This window comes from Coffea arabica, chromosome 11c (genome assembly GCF_036785885.1).
Source record: "Coffea arabica cultivar ET-39 chromosome 11c, Coffea Arabica ET-39 HiFi, whole genome shotgun sequence".
Lineage (NCBI taxonomy): Eukaryota > Viridiplantae > Streptophyta > Magnoliopsida > Gentianales > Rubiaceae > Coffea > Coffea arabica.
In genome coordinates this window covers 16,163,894-16,180,517 of record NC_092330.1, presented here as the reverse complement: position 1 = coordinate 16,180,517, position 16,624 = coordinate 16,163,894, and the positions used below count along the sequence as shown (strand labels likewise).

Sequence of the window (16,624 nt, the reverse complement as noted above, 5' to 3'; positions counted from 1 at the left end):
AAATTGATATCTTGAATTTCTTGAAGTTAGGGTTTTGTAGTTTCTTGAATTTTCGTGGGCTGCCATCAAGTTTTTGTTGCATATTGTTGTTCAAACTCCTGCAATCTGGAAAATTTGATTGAATCTTGAAGTTCTTGGGTGGGAAAACAAGGGTTCTTGAAAATCTTGTTCTCAACCTTTTCCAAATCTTGAACCTTCAAAACAAAACCAAAGTTCTTGGCTCAAACTTGCGGCTGCCTTGCTCAAATTTGACAAAGATCTTGTTTCTTGTGTGTGGGATCCGAATTGAAAAAGAAAGAAAGATCCATCTTGCAGAGAAAAAAAAAAAAAAAAAACAACGCAAGAGAGAAAAAAAAAAAAAAACAAAAACACACAAATCGGATTTCAAGAACAAGAAATAGTTTGCTTGGGTAGCCTAGCAAGTTGCTTGGGTAGCCTAGCCGAACTTGGGTTGAAAGAACAAACCTTGTTGCCTTCAATCTTGAACTATTGGCCGCATTTCTTTGTCCACGAAATACCAGAAAACCAGCAGCCATTAACACCCCAAAACAACCAAGAAACCTTGCTATTAGATAGCCACAAAAGGTGGAAAGATAAGATAGGGTTTCCTACTTTGTAGCCGCCTCTTGCTTTTGTTTCTTGATTGTGATTTGTGCCAACTGCCCAGCCGACCTTTGATGCCTATTTTATAGTATTTCCAGCCAATAAAAACGTGGTTTACAAGTCCCAAGAGTCCTAATCAGTTTTGGATTCCACTTGGTAGTTAACTCCTAAAATTAGCTACTAGTCACAAACCAAACTTTCCTTTTTTATTTCTTTTGGTTTCTTTTCTTTTTTTTTTTTTAGGCGGACAGCTTAGGGTGTTTTTCCAGCATATTATACATCTCATTTTGTGTCTTACCATCAGTCCACCAAGCTTCCAAAACTCACAGCCTTCATCCGCCACACTTGGGTGTAATTTGGTTCAAGTTTGATTGAATTTCTTCAAGAAAATTCTGATTTCTTCAAGAAAAGCAATCTAGTGACTTGAGAAGTGTTTGGTGAGATCATTAGAGTGTTTTAATCCACTTGAGTGAAACACGAGTGTGAGTGATATACTAAGGGAGTGAGTGAGGTGTTATTTTCTCTAACTCTATTTTTGCAGGAATACCTCAACATGTCCGACGGGAAGGAAACTACTCCTTTTGATATTAAACTTGTGATGGAAGCTATGACTGATAAATTGCTCAAGCTAATGAAACAGGAATTAGAACCATTGCATGAGAGGATGGATAGTCTCGAACACTCCCAAACCAATTCTAAGTCCCGGAGACACAAAGCACCAACCCGTGACTATGAAAGTTCCAACTCCGAGGAGGAATATGGGTCGAGGACATGGAAGAATAAACACCGTAAAGCTGGTGTGGATCCAATCAAAGGTGTTAAAATGCAATTGCCTACTTTCCAAGGCAAATCCGACCCCGATGTCTATTTGGAATGGGAGAAACGAGTGGAGTTGATCTTTGATTGCAATGATTACACTGAAGAGCAGCAAATGAGACTTGCAGTCATGCAATTCACCGACTACGCCATAGTGTGGTGGGATCAAATCACTACTAGTAGAAGGCGAAGTGGTGAATACCCTATCACTACATGGACCGAATTGAGAGGTGTCATGAAGAAACGCTTTGTTCCTAGTCACTACCACCGTGACTTGTACCTCAAACTTCAAAATTTAACACAAGGAGCCAAAAGCGTGGAGGACTATCATAAGGAGATGGAGATAGCCATGTTAAGGGCCGACATTGTCGAGGACCGGGAAGCTACTATGGCACGATTTTTAAGTGGATTGAGGCCTGAAATAGCGGATCAAGTGGAAATGCACCATTATGTGGACCTCCATGATATGCTAGACAAGGCTATTAAGATTGAACGGAGGCTCAAGAGGAGGGGTCCAATTCGACAAAATTCCAACTTTCAAGTTGGAAATTGGAGGAACCAACCCTTCAAGAGGGAAGTCAACCCCTCTAGTGCATTCCCCTTGGCCAAACAAGGTGGGACAACCAAGGAGTCTCTAAGGCCGAATGCACCTCCCTCAAAACCACCCTCAAGGGGCGATGGTAGGCCTACTCATGAGGTAAGCAAAGTTCGATACCGAGACACTAAGTGTTTTAAGTGTCAAGGGTTTGGACATATTGCTTCCCAATGCCCAAATCAAAGGGTTATGCTTATACTACCCAATGGGGAAGTACAAACGGATGAGGAAGATGAGTGTGAGGACATGCCTCCCTTGGTTGAGGATGAAGAGGAATTTGAGGAGATACCAGCTCATGGTAAAGTTGGTATGGTTGCAAGGCGAGCTCTAACTGCTCAAGCTAGTAGAGATGACCTTCAACGAGAGAACATATTTTACTCAAGGTGTCATGTGATGGACAAGCTTTGTAGCTTGGTAATTGACCCAGGGAGCTGTACCAATGTTGCTAGTGCACTCATGGTGGAACGATTGAGCATGCCAACAAGTGATCACTCCCGACCTTACAAACTACAATGGCTGAATAATAGTGGTGAGGTACGTGTTCATAAGCAAGTTTTAATTAATTTTGCCATTGGTAGATATAAGGATGATGTTTTATGTGATGTTGTGCCTATGCAAGCTACTCATATTATTTTGGGAAGGCCATGGCAATTTGATAAAAGGGTCATTTTTGATGGATTCTTGAATAAGTATTCCTTTGTGCATAATACTAAAAAGATCACCCTTGCACCTCTTACACCTCAACAAGTGCATGAGGACCAAATTGGGTTGCAAAAGGAATATGACATGCATTGTGACAATAAAAAGAAAAATTTGCATGAAACAAAGAGCAAAATGGCCGAACCATCTTCTCATAAAATTGACACTTCACATTCGGTCATTGAAGGGAAAAAGGAGAGAAAATCCATCATGCTTGCTAGAACTAGAGATGTGCGAAAGGCTTTGCACTCTAACCAGATTTTGCTTATCTTGTTTTGTAAAGAGTCTTTGCTCACTAATGAACTTGGTGCTTCTTTGCCTAGTGCTATTGCTGACCTTTTACAGGAGTACCAAGACGTATTTCCTGAGGATATACCTAATGGGTTGCCACCTTTGAGGGGAATAGAACATCAAATTGATTTCATTCCTGGCTCTTCCCTTCCTAATAAGGCACCATATAGGACTAATCCGGAGGAAACTAAGGAGCAACAAAGGCAAGTAGAAGACTTGCTTGGTAAGGGCTGGATTCAAGAGAGTTTAAGTCCTTGTGCTGTACCTATCCTACTTGTACCAAAGAAAGATGGAGGATGGAGGATGTGCACCGATTGTAGAGCCATAAATGCCATAACGGTAAAGTATCGCCATCCCATACCTCGATTAGATAACATGCTTGATGAGTTACATGGTGCTATTATATTTACTAAGATTGACTTGAAGAGTGGTTATCACCAAATACGCATGAAAGAAGGGGATGAGTGGAAAACAGCATTTAAAACAAAACATGGTCTGTATGAATGGTTGGTCATGCCTTTTGGCTTAACTAATGCACCTAGTACCTTCATGAGGTTAATGAACCATGTTTTGCGTTCTTTTATTGGTAAATTTGTGGTAGTCTACTTTGATGACATATTGATCTATAGTAAGAGTACAGAAGAGCATGTTGTGCATGTACGAATGGTCTTAGATGCACTTCGAAAGGCGAGCCTCTATGCTAACCTTAAGAAGTGTACTTTTTGCACTAATCAACTTGTCTTCCTAGGTTATGTTGTGAGTGACCAGGGAATACGAGTTGACCAAGAAAAGGTGAAGGCCATAAATGAATGGCCAATACCAACCAGTGTAAGTGAGGTAAGGAGTTTCCATGGCTTGGCAAGCTTCTATAGACGCTTTGTCAAGGATTTCAGCACCATTGCTGCCCCACTTACAGCCATTATCAAGAAAAATGTGCCATTCCAATGGGAAGAAGAACAAGCTAAGTCTTTCCAATTACTTAAACACAAGCTCACACATGCACCTGTATTAAGTTTACCTAATTTTGACAAGGCTTTTGAAGTAGAGTGTGATGCTTCTGGTATAGGTATTGGAGCTGTGCTCATTCAAGAGGGGAAACCAGTGGCCTACTTTAGTGAGAAGTTGACTGGTGCCTCGTTGAACTACTCTACTTATGACAAAGAATTGATGGCCTTGGTGCGAGCTCTCCAAACTTGGCAACACTACCTCAGACCTCGGGAATTCGTACTCCACACTGATCATGAATCGCTCAAACACATCAAATCACAAACCAAATTGAGCAAAAGGCATGCGAGGTGGGTGGCTTTCATTGATAGTTTTGTGTTTGTCATCAAATATAAGGTTGGAAAGACTAATGTAGTGGCTGATGCACTTTCTAGAAGGTATACACTAATCACTACACTAGACACTAAGTTGCTTGGCTTTGAGTTCATTAAGGATTTATATGCAGCTGACCTAGACTTTGGTGAGATTTTCACAACCTTGCCACGAGTTACTCGTGAGCATTATTCTATGTCGCAGGGGTTCTTGTACTACAAAGGCAAACTATGTATCCCAATGTGCTCCATGCGACTTTTATTGGTTAGAGAGGCTCATGGTGGAGGCCTCATGGGACATTTTGGAGTGGCGAAGACCTTGTCAATTCTCCAAGAGCATTTCTACTGGCCTCGCATGAAGAGGGACGTCGAGAGGCATACACAAAGGTGTGTCACTTGTCACCAAGCAAAATCAAAGGTACATCCTTATGGACTCTACACTCCTTTACCTATCCCACATGAACCTTGGGTAGATTTGTCTATGGACTTTGTACTTGGATTACCTAGAACTAGACAAGGGCATGATTCCATTTATGTGGTAGTTGATCGTTTCTCAAAGATGGCTCACTTCATTCCTTGCCATAAAACTGATGATGCTAAACATGTGGCTGATTTATTCTTCAGAGACATAGTGCGTTTACATGGGGTACCTCGTACCATTGTTTCTGATAGGGATGTAAGGTTCCTTAGCTACTTTTGGAAAACTTTGTGGTGTAAACTAGGGACTAAATTGCTTTTTTCTACTTCTAGTCACCCACAAACTGATGGACAAACTGAAGTGGTTAATCGGACTTTATCTACATTGTTGCGAGCAATTATTAAAAAGAACATTAAATCTTGGGAAGATTGCTTGCCTCATGTTGAATTTGCATATAATCGCACTGTGCATACTTCTACTCAATTTTCACCTTTTGAAATTGTTTATGGATTTAACCCTCTCACACCTTTAGACTTGTCTCATTTACCTATTTCTGAGAGAGTTAACCTAGATGGTAAGAAAAAGGCTGAGATTGTGCGGGATTTGCATACCAAAGCTAGAGCTAATATTGAGAAACGTACCCTTCAATACATTCAAAGTGCCAACAAGGGACGTCGCCAGATGGTGTTTGAACCAGGTGATTGGGTTTGGATACACATGAGAAAGGAGCGTTTTCCAAACCAAAGGCGCAACAAACTACTTCCACGGGGTGATGGACCATTTCAAGTTGTGGAGCGCATCAATGACAATGCCTACAAACTTGACCTTCCAGGTGAGTATGGAGTACATGCTACATTCAATGTGGCTGACTTGAGTCCTTTTCATGCAGATGACGAGCTTGATTTGGGGACAAATCGCCTACAAGAGGAGGGGATTGATGAGGGGCTCAAGGCTGGTCAAACACAAGTTGCCCAAGTCATTCAAGTACCAAGTGGTCCAGTCACAAGAGCTCGTGCCAAGAAGATGCGTGAATCTTTACAAGCCCTTGTGAGTACAATCCAAGGCCGCATTGGAGATGATTTAAAGATTATTGAAGGCTTGGAGAATGAAGATTCAAAACTTTACACATTGCTCCAAGTAGAAGACCCTCCAGCGCCTGTTGCTAGTTAGGCGTGTCCTCACCTAGTGGTCACGCTTAAGGAAGAGTTAAGCTAGTTCAATTATTTATCTTTTTATAGTTAAATATTAGTTAAAGTCAGTCCATTAAACTCTTAGGGCTGGCCGAATCCTTGTCATTAATTAGTAGGGTTAGTTTAGTCAATTTTGGGGATTAGGGTTAATGCTTGTAAAGGCTATAAATAGCCTTACTTCCTCCTTGTTAAGGGATCCAGAAATTACATTATATTTGTGAGTTTATTCACTTTTCTCTTCCAAGAGAGCTTTGCTTGAATACTTGAGAGTTTTCTTGAGTTATTCAACTTGAACTTATCAACCAAGTATACACCTTGATTGTGGCGTTCTTCTATCCAGATCGTTGGTTCACTAAATCGTTAGTTGAGGGTTGAGATTCATCTTAGTTCATCAACTCGGGGTTTAGAAGGGTCATACGTGCCGCCTTTTCAACTTGATTGTTCGTCTAGATCCGCACATTCATATCAAGTTGGATCAATACAATTTGATTAATGTCGATTCTTCTTGTTAAGAGATATTCGAGCCTTTTCACATGCTTTGGCAAGGGTTGTAAGCAATATTGCGTCTCGTCCTAGATTGTTCTACCGACCTATCCATTCGAGTAATCACCTCTGTGGAGTCACCGTTCTAAGGCCTATAATTAAATCTTATCGTCCCACTTGATTCTAGGTTCTGCAATCCAAGCGTTGGACCACCTCGCTAGATCCTTGGGCAAGCGTGCTACGTGTCTCGAAACGAGTTGATTGAGGACCGTATCAGTGACGTGTGTATGGATCAGGGCTCACGCAATGAGCTGATCCGTGTTCTATTGGGCCCAGTCACACGCGTACGATCCAAGTTCTTCAGGAAATCCCTCCAAGGCCTTGTTCGGATGGTCCAAGACCAACATGGAGTCCATAAGGATATTGAAGGCCAAGAAAGATACAAGCAAATCTTCTACACCATGATCCAAGCTCGTGGAGAGTCAAGCGGGCCTCCAAGTGATTGGGCCGAGTAGGGTCTTTAGGCCTTAATGTTGCTTAGGGTTGGATTAACTGCGTAGTAGAAGATGGGCCGGCCCGTCTTGATACCAAGATGGCCGACTGCTCTTTTAGGGTTTTCGTAGGGTTTTAGTAACAACTAGCCCATAAAAGGGCTTGCATTATAAGGGTTTTGGACACAAGTTGAATCAATAAAGTTTGGTTAATTTCAGTTCTTCTTGTTAAGAGAGTGTCGAGCCTTTTTACTTGCCTTTGCAAGGGTTGTGAGCAATCTTGCGTCTCGTCCTAGATTGTTCTACCGACGTATCTATTAGAGTAATCACCACTGTGGAGTCGTCGTTCTACCCCCTATAATCAAATCGTGTCGTTCGTTTGATTCTAGGTTCCGTGGTCCAAGCGTTGAACCACCTCGCTAGATACTTGAGCAAACGTGCTATGTGTCTCGTAACGAGTTGATCAAGGATCGTATCAGTGATGTGTGCATGGATCCTGGCCCACGAAATGATCCGGTCTGAGTTCCATTGGGCCTAGTCATACATGCACGAGCCAAGCTCTTAAAGAAATCCCTCCAAAGCCTTGTTCAAATGGTCCAAGACCAACATGGAGTCCATAGGGATATTGAAGGCCTAGAAGGAGACAAGCAAAACATCTACACCATGATTGAAGTCCATGGAGAGTCAAGCAGGCCTCCAAGTGATTGGGCCGAGTTGGGTCTTTATGCCTTAATATTGCTTAGGGTTAGATTAACTGCGTAATAGAAGCATGGGTCGGCCAATCTAGACACCAATATTGCCGACTGCTCCTTTAGTGTTTTAGAAACCTCTAGCCTATAAAAGGGCATGCTTTGCAAGGGTTTTGGACACAAATTGGATCAATACAATTTGATTAATGTCGATTCTTCTTGTTAAGAGATATTCGAGCCTTTTCACTTGCTTTGGCAAGGGTTGTAAGCAATATTGCGTCTCGTCCTAGATTGTTCTACCGACATATCCACTCGAGTAAACACCTCTGTGGAGTCATCGTTCTAAGGCCTATAATTAAATCTCATCGTCCCGCTTGGTTCTAGGTTCTGCAATCCAAGCGTTGGACCACCTCGCCAGATCCTTGGGCAAACGTGCTACGTGTCTCGAAACGAGTTGATGGAGGACCGTATCAGTGACGTGTGTAAGGATCAGGGCCCACGCAATGAGCTGGTCCGAGTTCCATTGGGCCCAGTCACACGTGTACGATCCATGTTCTTCAAGGAATCCCTCCAAGGCCTTGTTCGAATGGTCCAAGACCAACATTGAGTCCATAGGGATATTGAAGGCCAAGAAGTATACAAGCAAATTATGCACACCATGATCCAAACCCGTGAAGAGTCAAGCGGGTCTCCAAGTGATTGGGCCGAGTTAGGTCTTAAGCCCGTGGAGAGTCAAGCGGGCCTCCAAGTGATTGGGCCGAGTTGGGTCTTTGTTGCTTAATATTGCTTAAGGTTAGATTAACTGCGTAACAGAAGCATGGGTCGGCCAATCTAGACACCAAGATGGCCGACTGCTCGTTTAGGGTTTTAGAATCCTCTAGCCTATAAAAGGGCTTGTTTTGCAAGGGTTTTGGACACAAGTTGGATCAATACAATTTGATTAATGTCGATTCTTCTTGTTAAGAGATATTCGAGCCTTTTCACTTGCTTTGGCAAGGGTTGTAAGCAATATTGCCTCTCCTCCTAGATTGTTCTACCGACATATCCAGTCGAGTAATCACCTCTGTGTAGTCATCGTTCTAAGGCCGATAATTGAATCTTATCATCCCGCTTGATTCTAGGTTCTGCAATCCAAGCGTTGGACCACCTCGCTAGATCCTTGGGCAAGCGTGCTACGTGTCTCGAAACGAGTTGATGGAGGACCGTATCAGTGACGTGTGTATGGATCAGGGCCCACGCAATGAGCTGGTCCGAGTTTCTTTGGGCCCAGTCACACGTGTACGATCCATGTTCTTCAAGGAATCCCTCCAAGGCCTTGTTCGAATGGTCCAAGACCAACATGGAGTCCATAGGGATATTGAAGGCCAAGAAGGATACAAGCAAATCATGTACACCATGATCCAAACCCGTGGAGAGTCAAGCGGGTCTCCAAGTGATTGGGCCGAGTTGGGTCTTAAGCCCGTGGAGAGTCAAGCGGGCCTCCAAGTGATTGGGCCGAGTTGGGTCTTTAGGCCTTAATGTTGCTTAGGGTTAGATTAACTGCGTAATAGAAGCATGGGTCGGCCAATCTAGACACCAAGATGGCCGACTGCTCGTTTAGGGTTTTAGAAACCTCTAGCCTATAAAAGGGCTTGTTTTGCAAGGGTTTTGGACACAAGTTGGATCAATTCAATTTGATTAATGTCGATTCTTCTTGTTAAGAGATATTCGAGCCTTTTCACTTGCTTTGGCAAGGGTTGTAAGCAATATTGCGTCTCGTCCTAGATTGTTCTACTGACCTATCCGTTCGAGTAATCACCTCTGTGGAGTCATCGTTCTAACGCCTATAATTAAATCTTATCGTCCCGCTTAATTTTAGGTTCCTCAATCCAAGCGTTGGACCACCTCGCTAGATCCTTGGGCAAGCGTGCAACGTGTCTCGAAATGAGTTGATTGAGGACCATATCAGTGACGTGTGTATGGGTCAGGGCTCACGCAATGAGCTGATCCGAGTTCTATTGGGCCTAGTCACACGTGTACGATCCAAGTTCTTCAAGGAATCCCTCCAAGGCCTTGTTCGGATGGTCCAAGACCAACATGGAGTCCATAGGGATATTGAAGGCCAAGAAGGATACAAGCAAATCATCTACACCATGATCCAAGCCCATGGAGAGTAAAGCGGGCCTCCAAGTGATTGGGCCGAGTAGGGTCTTTAGGCCTTAATGTTGCTTAGGGTTGGATTAACTACGTAGTAGAAGCATGGGCCGGCCCGTCTTGATACCAAGATGGCCGACTGCTCTTTTAGGGTTTTCGTAGGGTTTTAGTAACCTCTAGCCTCTAAAAGGGTTTGCGTTATAAGGGTTTTGGACACAAGTTGGATCAATAAAGTTTGGTTAATTTCGGTTCTTCTTGTTAAGAGAGAGTCGAGCCTTTTTACTTGCCTTTGCAAGGGTTGTGAGCAATCTTGCGTCTCGTCCTAGATTGTTCTACCGACGTATCTATTAGAGTAATCACCACTGTGGAGTCGTTGTTCTACCCCCTATATTCAAATCGTGTCGTTCGTTTGATTCTAGGTTCCGGAATCCAAGCGTTGGACCACCTCGCTAGATATTTGAGCAAACGTGCTATGTGTCTCGTAACGAGTAGATCAAGGATCGTATCAGTGATGTGTGCATGGATCATGCCCCACGAAATGATCCGGTCTGAGTTCCATTGGGCCTAGTCACACATGCACGAGCCAAGCTCTTAAAGAAATCCCTCCAAAGCCTTGTTCAAATGGTCCAAGACCAACATAGAGTCCATAGGGATATTGAAGGCCTAGAAGGAGACAAGCAAAACATCTACACCATGATCCAAGCCCATGGAGAGTCAAGCGGGCCTCAAAGTGATTGGGCCGAGTTGGGTCTTTATGCCTTAATGTTGCTTAGGGTTAGATTAACTGCGTAATAGAAGCATGGGTCGGCCAATCTTCAAACCAAGATGGCCGACAGCTCTTTTAGGGTTTTAGAAACCTTTAGCCTACAAAAGGGCTTGCTTTGCAAGGGTTTTGGACACAAGTTGGATCAATACAATTTGATTAATGTCGATTCTTCTTGTTAAGAGATATTCGAGCATTTTCACTTGCTTTGGCAAGGGTTGTAAGCAATATTGCGTCTCGTCCTAGATTGTTCTACCGACCTATCCATTCGAGTAATCACCTCTGTGGAGTCATCGTTCTAACGCCTATAATTAAATCTTATCGTCCCGTTTGGTTCTAGGTTCTGCAATCCAAGCGTTGGACCACCTCCCCAGATCTTTGGGCAAACGTGCTACGTGTCTTGAAACGAGTTGATGGAGGACCGTATCAGTGACGTGTGTAAGGATCAGGGCCCACGCAATGAGCTGGTCCGAGTTCCGTTGGGCCCAGTCACACGTGTACGATCCATGTTCTTCAAGGAATCCCTCCAAGGCCTTGTTCGAATGGTCCAAGACCAACATGGAGTCCATAGTGATATTGAAGGCCAAGAAGGATACAAGCAAATTATGCACTAGGGTTTTCGTAGGGTTTTAGTAACCACTAGTCTATAAAAGGGCTTGCATTATATGGGTTTGGGACACAAGTTGGATCAATAAAGTTTGGTTAATTTCGATTCTTCTTGTCAAGAAAGAGTCGAGCCTTTTTGCTTGCCTTTGCATGGGTTGTGAGAAATCTTGTGTCTCATTCTATATTGTTCTACAGACCTATCCATTAGAGTAATCACCTCTGTGGAGACGTCGTTCTACCCCCTATAATCAAATCGTGTTGTCCCACTTGATTCTAGGTTCCGCAATCCAAGCGTTGGACCACCTCGCTAGATCCTTTAGCAAACGTGCTATGTGTCTCGTAACGAGTTGATCAAGGACCGTATCAGTGATGTGTTCATGGATCATGGCCCACAAAATGATCCGGTCCGAGTTCTATTGGGCCTAGTCACATATGCACGAGCCAAACTCTTAAAGAAATCCCTCCAAGGCCTTGTTCAAATGGTCCAAGACCAACGTGGAGTCCATAGGAATATTGAAGGCATAGAAGGAGACAAGCAAAACATCTACATCATGATCCAAGCCCATGGAGAGTCAAGCGGGCCTCCAAGTGATTGTGCCGAGTTGGGTCTTTAGGCTTTAATGTTGCTTAGGGTTTGATTAACTGCGTAATAGAAGCATGGGTCAGCCAATCTGGACACCAAGATGGCCAACTGCTCCTTTAGGGTTTTAGAAACCTCTAGCGTATAAAACGGCTTGCTTTGCAAGGGTTTTGGACACAAGTTGGATCAATACAATTTGATTAATGTCGATTCTTCTTGTTAAGAGATATTCGAGCCTTTTCACTTGCTTTGGCAAGGGTTGTAAGCAATATTGCGTCTCGTCCTAGATTGTTCTACCGACCTATCCATTCGAGTAATCACCTCTGTGGAGTCATCGTTCTAACGCCTATAATTAAATCTCATCGTCCCGCTTGGTTCTAGGTTCTGCAATCCAAGCGTTGGACCACCTCGCCAGATCCTTGGGCAAGCGTGCTACGTGTCTCGAAACGAGTTGATGGAGGACCGTATCAGTGACGTGTGTAAGGATCAGGGCCCACGCAATGAGCTGGTCCGAGTTCCGTTGGGCCCAGTCACACGTGTACGATCCATGTTCTTCAAGGAATCCCTCCAAGGCCTTGTTCGAATGGTCCAAGACCAACATGGAGTCCATAGGGATATTGAAGGCCAAGAAGTATACAAGCAAATTATGCACACCATGATCCAAACCCGTGGAGAGTCAAGCGTGTCTCCAAGTGATTGGGGCCGAGTTGGGTCTTAAGCCCGTGGAGAGTCAAGCGGGCCTCCAAGTGATTGGGCCGAGTTGGGTCTTTGTTGCTTAATGTTGCTTAAGGTTAGATTAACTGCGTAACAGAAGCATGGGTCGGCCAATCTAGACACCAAGATGGCCGACTGCTCGTTTAGGGTTTTAGAATCCTCTAGCCTATAAAAGGGCTTGTTTTGCATGGGTTTTGGACACAAGTTGGATCAATACAATTTGATTAATGTCGATTCTTCTTGTTAAGAGATATTCGAGCCTTTTCACTTGCTTTGGCAAGGGTTGTAAGCAATATTGCGTCTCGTCCTAGATTGTTCTACCGACCTATCCATTCGAGTAATCACCTCTGTGGAGTCATCGTTCTAAGGCCTATAATTAAATCTTATCGTCCCACTTGATTCTAGGTTCTGTAATCCAAGCGTTGGACCACCTCGCTAGATCCTTGGGCAAGCGTGCTACGTGTCTCGAAACGAGTTGATTGAGGACCGTATCAGTGACGTGTGTATGGATCAGGGCTCACGCAATGAACTGATCCGTGTTCTATTGGGCCCAGTCACACGTGTACGATCCAAGTTCTTCAAGAAATCCCTCCAAGGCCTTGTTCGGATGGTCCAAGACCAACATGGAGTCCATAAGGATATTGAAGGCCAAGAAAGATACAAGCAAATCTTCTACACCATGATCCAAGCCCGTGGAGAGTCAAGCGGGCCTCCAAGTGATTGGGCCGAGTAGGGTCTTTAGGCCTTAATGTTGCTTAGGGTTGGATTAACTGCGTAGTAGAAGATGGGCCGGCCCGTCTTGATACCAAGATGGCCGACAGCTCTTTTAGAGTTTTCGTAGGGTTTTAGTAACCACTAGCCCATAAAAGGGCTTGCATTATAAGGGTTTTGGACACAAGTTGAATCAATAAAGTTTGGTTAATTTCGGTTTTTCTTGTTAAGAGAGTGTCGAGCCTTTTTACTTGCCTTTGCAAGGGTTGTGAGCAATCTTGCGTCTCGTCCTAGATTGTTCTACCGACGTATCTATTAGAGTAATCACCACTGTGGAGTCGTTGTTCTACCCCCTATATTCAAATCGTGTCGTTCGTTTGATTCTAGGTTCCGGAATCCAAGCGTTGGACCACCTCGCTAGATACTTGAGCAAACGTGCTATGTGTCTCGTAACGAGTTGATCAAGGATCGTATCAGTGATGTGTGCATGGATCATGCCCCACGAAATGATCCGGTCTGAGTTCCATTGGGCCTAGTCACACATGCACGAGCCAAGCTCTTAAAGAAATCCCTCCAAAGCCTTGTTCAAAGGGTCCAAGACCAACATAGAGTCCATAGGGATATTGAAGGCCTAGAAGGAGACAAGCAAAACATCTACACCATGTTCCAAGCCCATGGAGAGTCAAGAGGGCCTCAAAGTGATTGGGCCGAGTTGGGTCTTTATGCCTTAATGTTGCTTAGGGTTAGATTAACTGCATAATAGAAGCATGGGTCGGCCAATCTTGACACCAAGATGGCCGACAGCTCTTTTAGGGTTTTAGAAACCATTAGCCTACAAAAGGGCTTGCTTTGCAAGGGTTTTGGACACAATTTGGATCAATACAATTTGATTAATGTCGATTCTTCTTGTTAAGAGATATTCGAGCCTTTTCACTTGCTTTGGAAAGGGTTGTAAGCAATATTGCGTCTCGTCCTAGATTGTTCTACCGACCTATCCATTCGAGTAATCACCTCTGTGGAGTCATCGTTCTAAGGCCTATAATTAAATCTTATCATCCCGCTATATTCTAGGTTCTGCAATCCAAGCGTTGGACCACCTCCCCAGATCCTTGGGCAAACGTGCTACGTGTCTCGAAACGAGTTGATGGAGGACCGTATCAGTGACGTGTGTAAGGATCAGGGCCCACGCAATGAGCTGGTCCGAGTTCCGTTGGGCCCAATCACACGTGTACGATCCATGTTCTTCAAGGAATCCCTCCAAGGCCTTGTTCGAATGGTCCAAGACCAACATGGAGTCCATAGGGATATTGAAGGCCAAGAAGGATACAAGCAAATTATGCACACCATGATCCAAACCCGTGAAGAGTCAAGCGGGTCTCCAAGTGATTGGGCCGAGTTAGGTCTTAAGCCCGTGGAGAGTCAAGCGGGCCTCCAAGTGATTGGGCCGAGTTGGGTCTTTGTTGCTTAAGGTTAGATTAACTGCGTAACAGAAGCATGGGTCGGCCAATCTAGACACCAAGATGGCCGACTGCTCGTTTAGGGTTTTAGAATCCTCTAGCCTATAAAAGGGCTTGTTTTGCAAGGGTTTTGGACACAAGTTGGATCAATACAATTTGATTAATGTCGATTCTTCTTGTTAAGAGATATTCGAGCCTTTTCACTTGCTTTGGCAAGGGTTGTAAGCAATATTGCGTCTCGTCCTAGATTGTTCTACCGACCTATCCATTCGAGTAATCACCTCTGTGGAGTCATCGTTCTAAGGCCTATAATTAAATCTTATCGTCCCACTTGATTCTAGGTTCTGCAATCCAAGCGTTGGACCACCTCGCTAGATCCTTGGGCAAGCGTGCTACGTGTCTCGAAACGAGTTGATTGAGGACCGTATCAGTGACGTGTGTATGGATCAGGGCTCACGCAATGAGCTGATCCGTGTTCTATTGGGGCCAGTCACGCGTGTACGATCCAAGTTCTTCAAGAAATCCCTCCAAGGCCTTGTTCGGATGGTCCAAGACCAACATGGAGTCCATAAGGATATTGAAGGCCAAGAGTGTCGAGCCTTTTTACTTGCCTTTGCAAGGGTTGTGAGCAATCTTGCGTCTCGTCCTAGATTGTTCTACCGACGTATCTATTAGAGTAATCACCACTGTGGAGTCGTTGTTCTACCCCCTATATTCAAATCGTGTCGTTCGTTTGATTCTAGGTTCCGGAATCCAAGCGTTGGACCACCTCGCTAGATACTTGAGCAAACGTGCTATGTGTCTCGTAACGAGTTGATCAAGGATCGTATCAGTGATGTGTGCATGGATCATGCCCCACGAAATGATCCGGTCTGAGTTCCATTGGGCCTAGTCACACATGCACGAGCCAAGCTCTTAAAGAAATCCCTCCAAAGCCTTGTTCAAAGGGTCCAAGACCAACTTAGAGTCCATAGGGATATTGAAGGCCTAGAAGGAGACAAGCAAAACATCTACACCATGTTCCAAGCCCATGGAGAGTCAAGCGGGCCTCAAAGTGATTGGGCCGAGTTGGGTCTTTATGCCTTAATGTTGCTTAGGGTTAGATTAACTGCATAATAGAAGCATGGGTCGGCCAATCTTGACACCAAGATGGTCGACAGCTCTTTTAGGGTTTTAGAAACCTTTAGCCTACAAAAGGGCTTGCTTTGCAAGGGTTTTAGACACAAGTTGGATCAATACAATTTGATTAATGTCGATTCTTCTTTTTAAGAGATATTCGAGCCTTTTCACTTGCTTTGGCAAGGGTTGTAAGCAATATTGCGTCTCGTCCTAGATTGTTCTACCGACCTATCCATTCGAGTAATCACCTCTGTGGAGTCATCGTTCTAACGCCTATAATTAAATCTTATCGTCCCGTTTGGTTCTAGGTTCTGCAATCCAAGCGTTGGACCACCTCCCCAGATCCTTGGGCAAACGTGCTATGTGTCTTGAAACGAGTTGATGGAGGACCGTATGAGTGATGTGTGTAAGGATCAGGGCCCACGCAATGAGCTGGTCCGAGTTCCGTTGGGCCCAGTCACACGTGTACGATCCGTGTTCTTCAAGGAATCCCTCCAAGGTGATGCGGTTGAGCACGAGGCCCAAAGTGTACAAGTAGACCCTGTGAAGGTGCCCCAAGGCCCAGTGACACGAGGACGAGCTAAGAGATTCAAGGAGTCCCTCCAAGCCTTGGTACGTGCCATCCAAACCCAAGAGAAACCAGGCATTGAAGGAATTGAGTTGGAACATCCTTGCACGACTACTAAAATGCTGCTTACAATTGAAGATGCAAGTGTTCAAGCTCCAAACGGCGGGCTGAGCCGCAGTAAGTACCCTCGCTGAGCCGTACGGGGATCTCGCTGAGCCGGTGGGGGTTCGGGGGCAACGCCCCCGACGCTTATGATCTATAGTTAGTTGGGCTAGCTTTCGGTCAAGTGGAGGCCCAAGGGGCTGGCCGAACTTTCCTTGTTATCTTTCCAGTTTATTAGGTCTTAGTCACGGCTATTAATAGCCTCAAGCCGCATGTTACA

At 44.5% G+C, this 16,624-nt stretch overlaps 1 protein-coding gene across 1 annotated transcript; it reads left to right on the top strand.

Annotated features, from left to right (window-relative positions):
* The first annotated feature begins 1,156 nt into the window (after window positions 1–1,156).
* LOC140016483 (uncharacterized) lies at window positions 1,157–5,908 on the top strand. The gene is made up of 3 exons (XM_072070011.1): window positions 1,157–3,497; window positions 4,071–5,001; window positions 5,299–5,908. Exons 1-3 carry the CDS (start codon window positions 1,157–1,159, stop codon window positions 5,906–5,908), a joined length of 3,882 nt encoding a protein of 1,293 aa, XP_071926112.1.
* The last annotated feature ends 10,716 nt before the right edge of the window (window positions 5,909–16,624 follow it).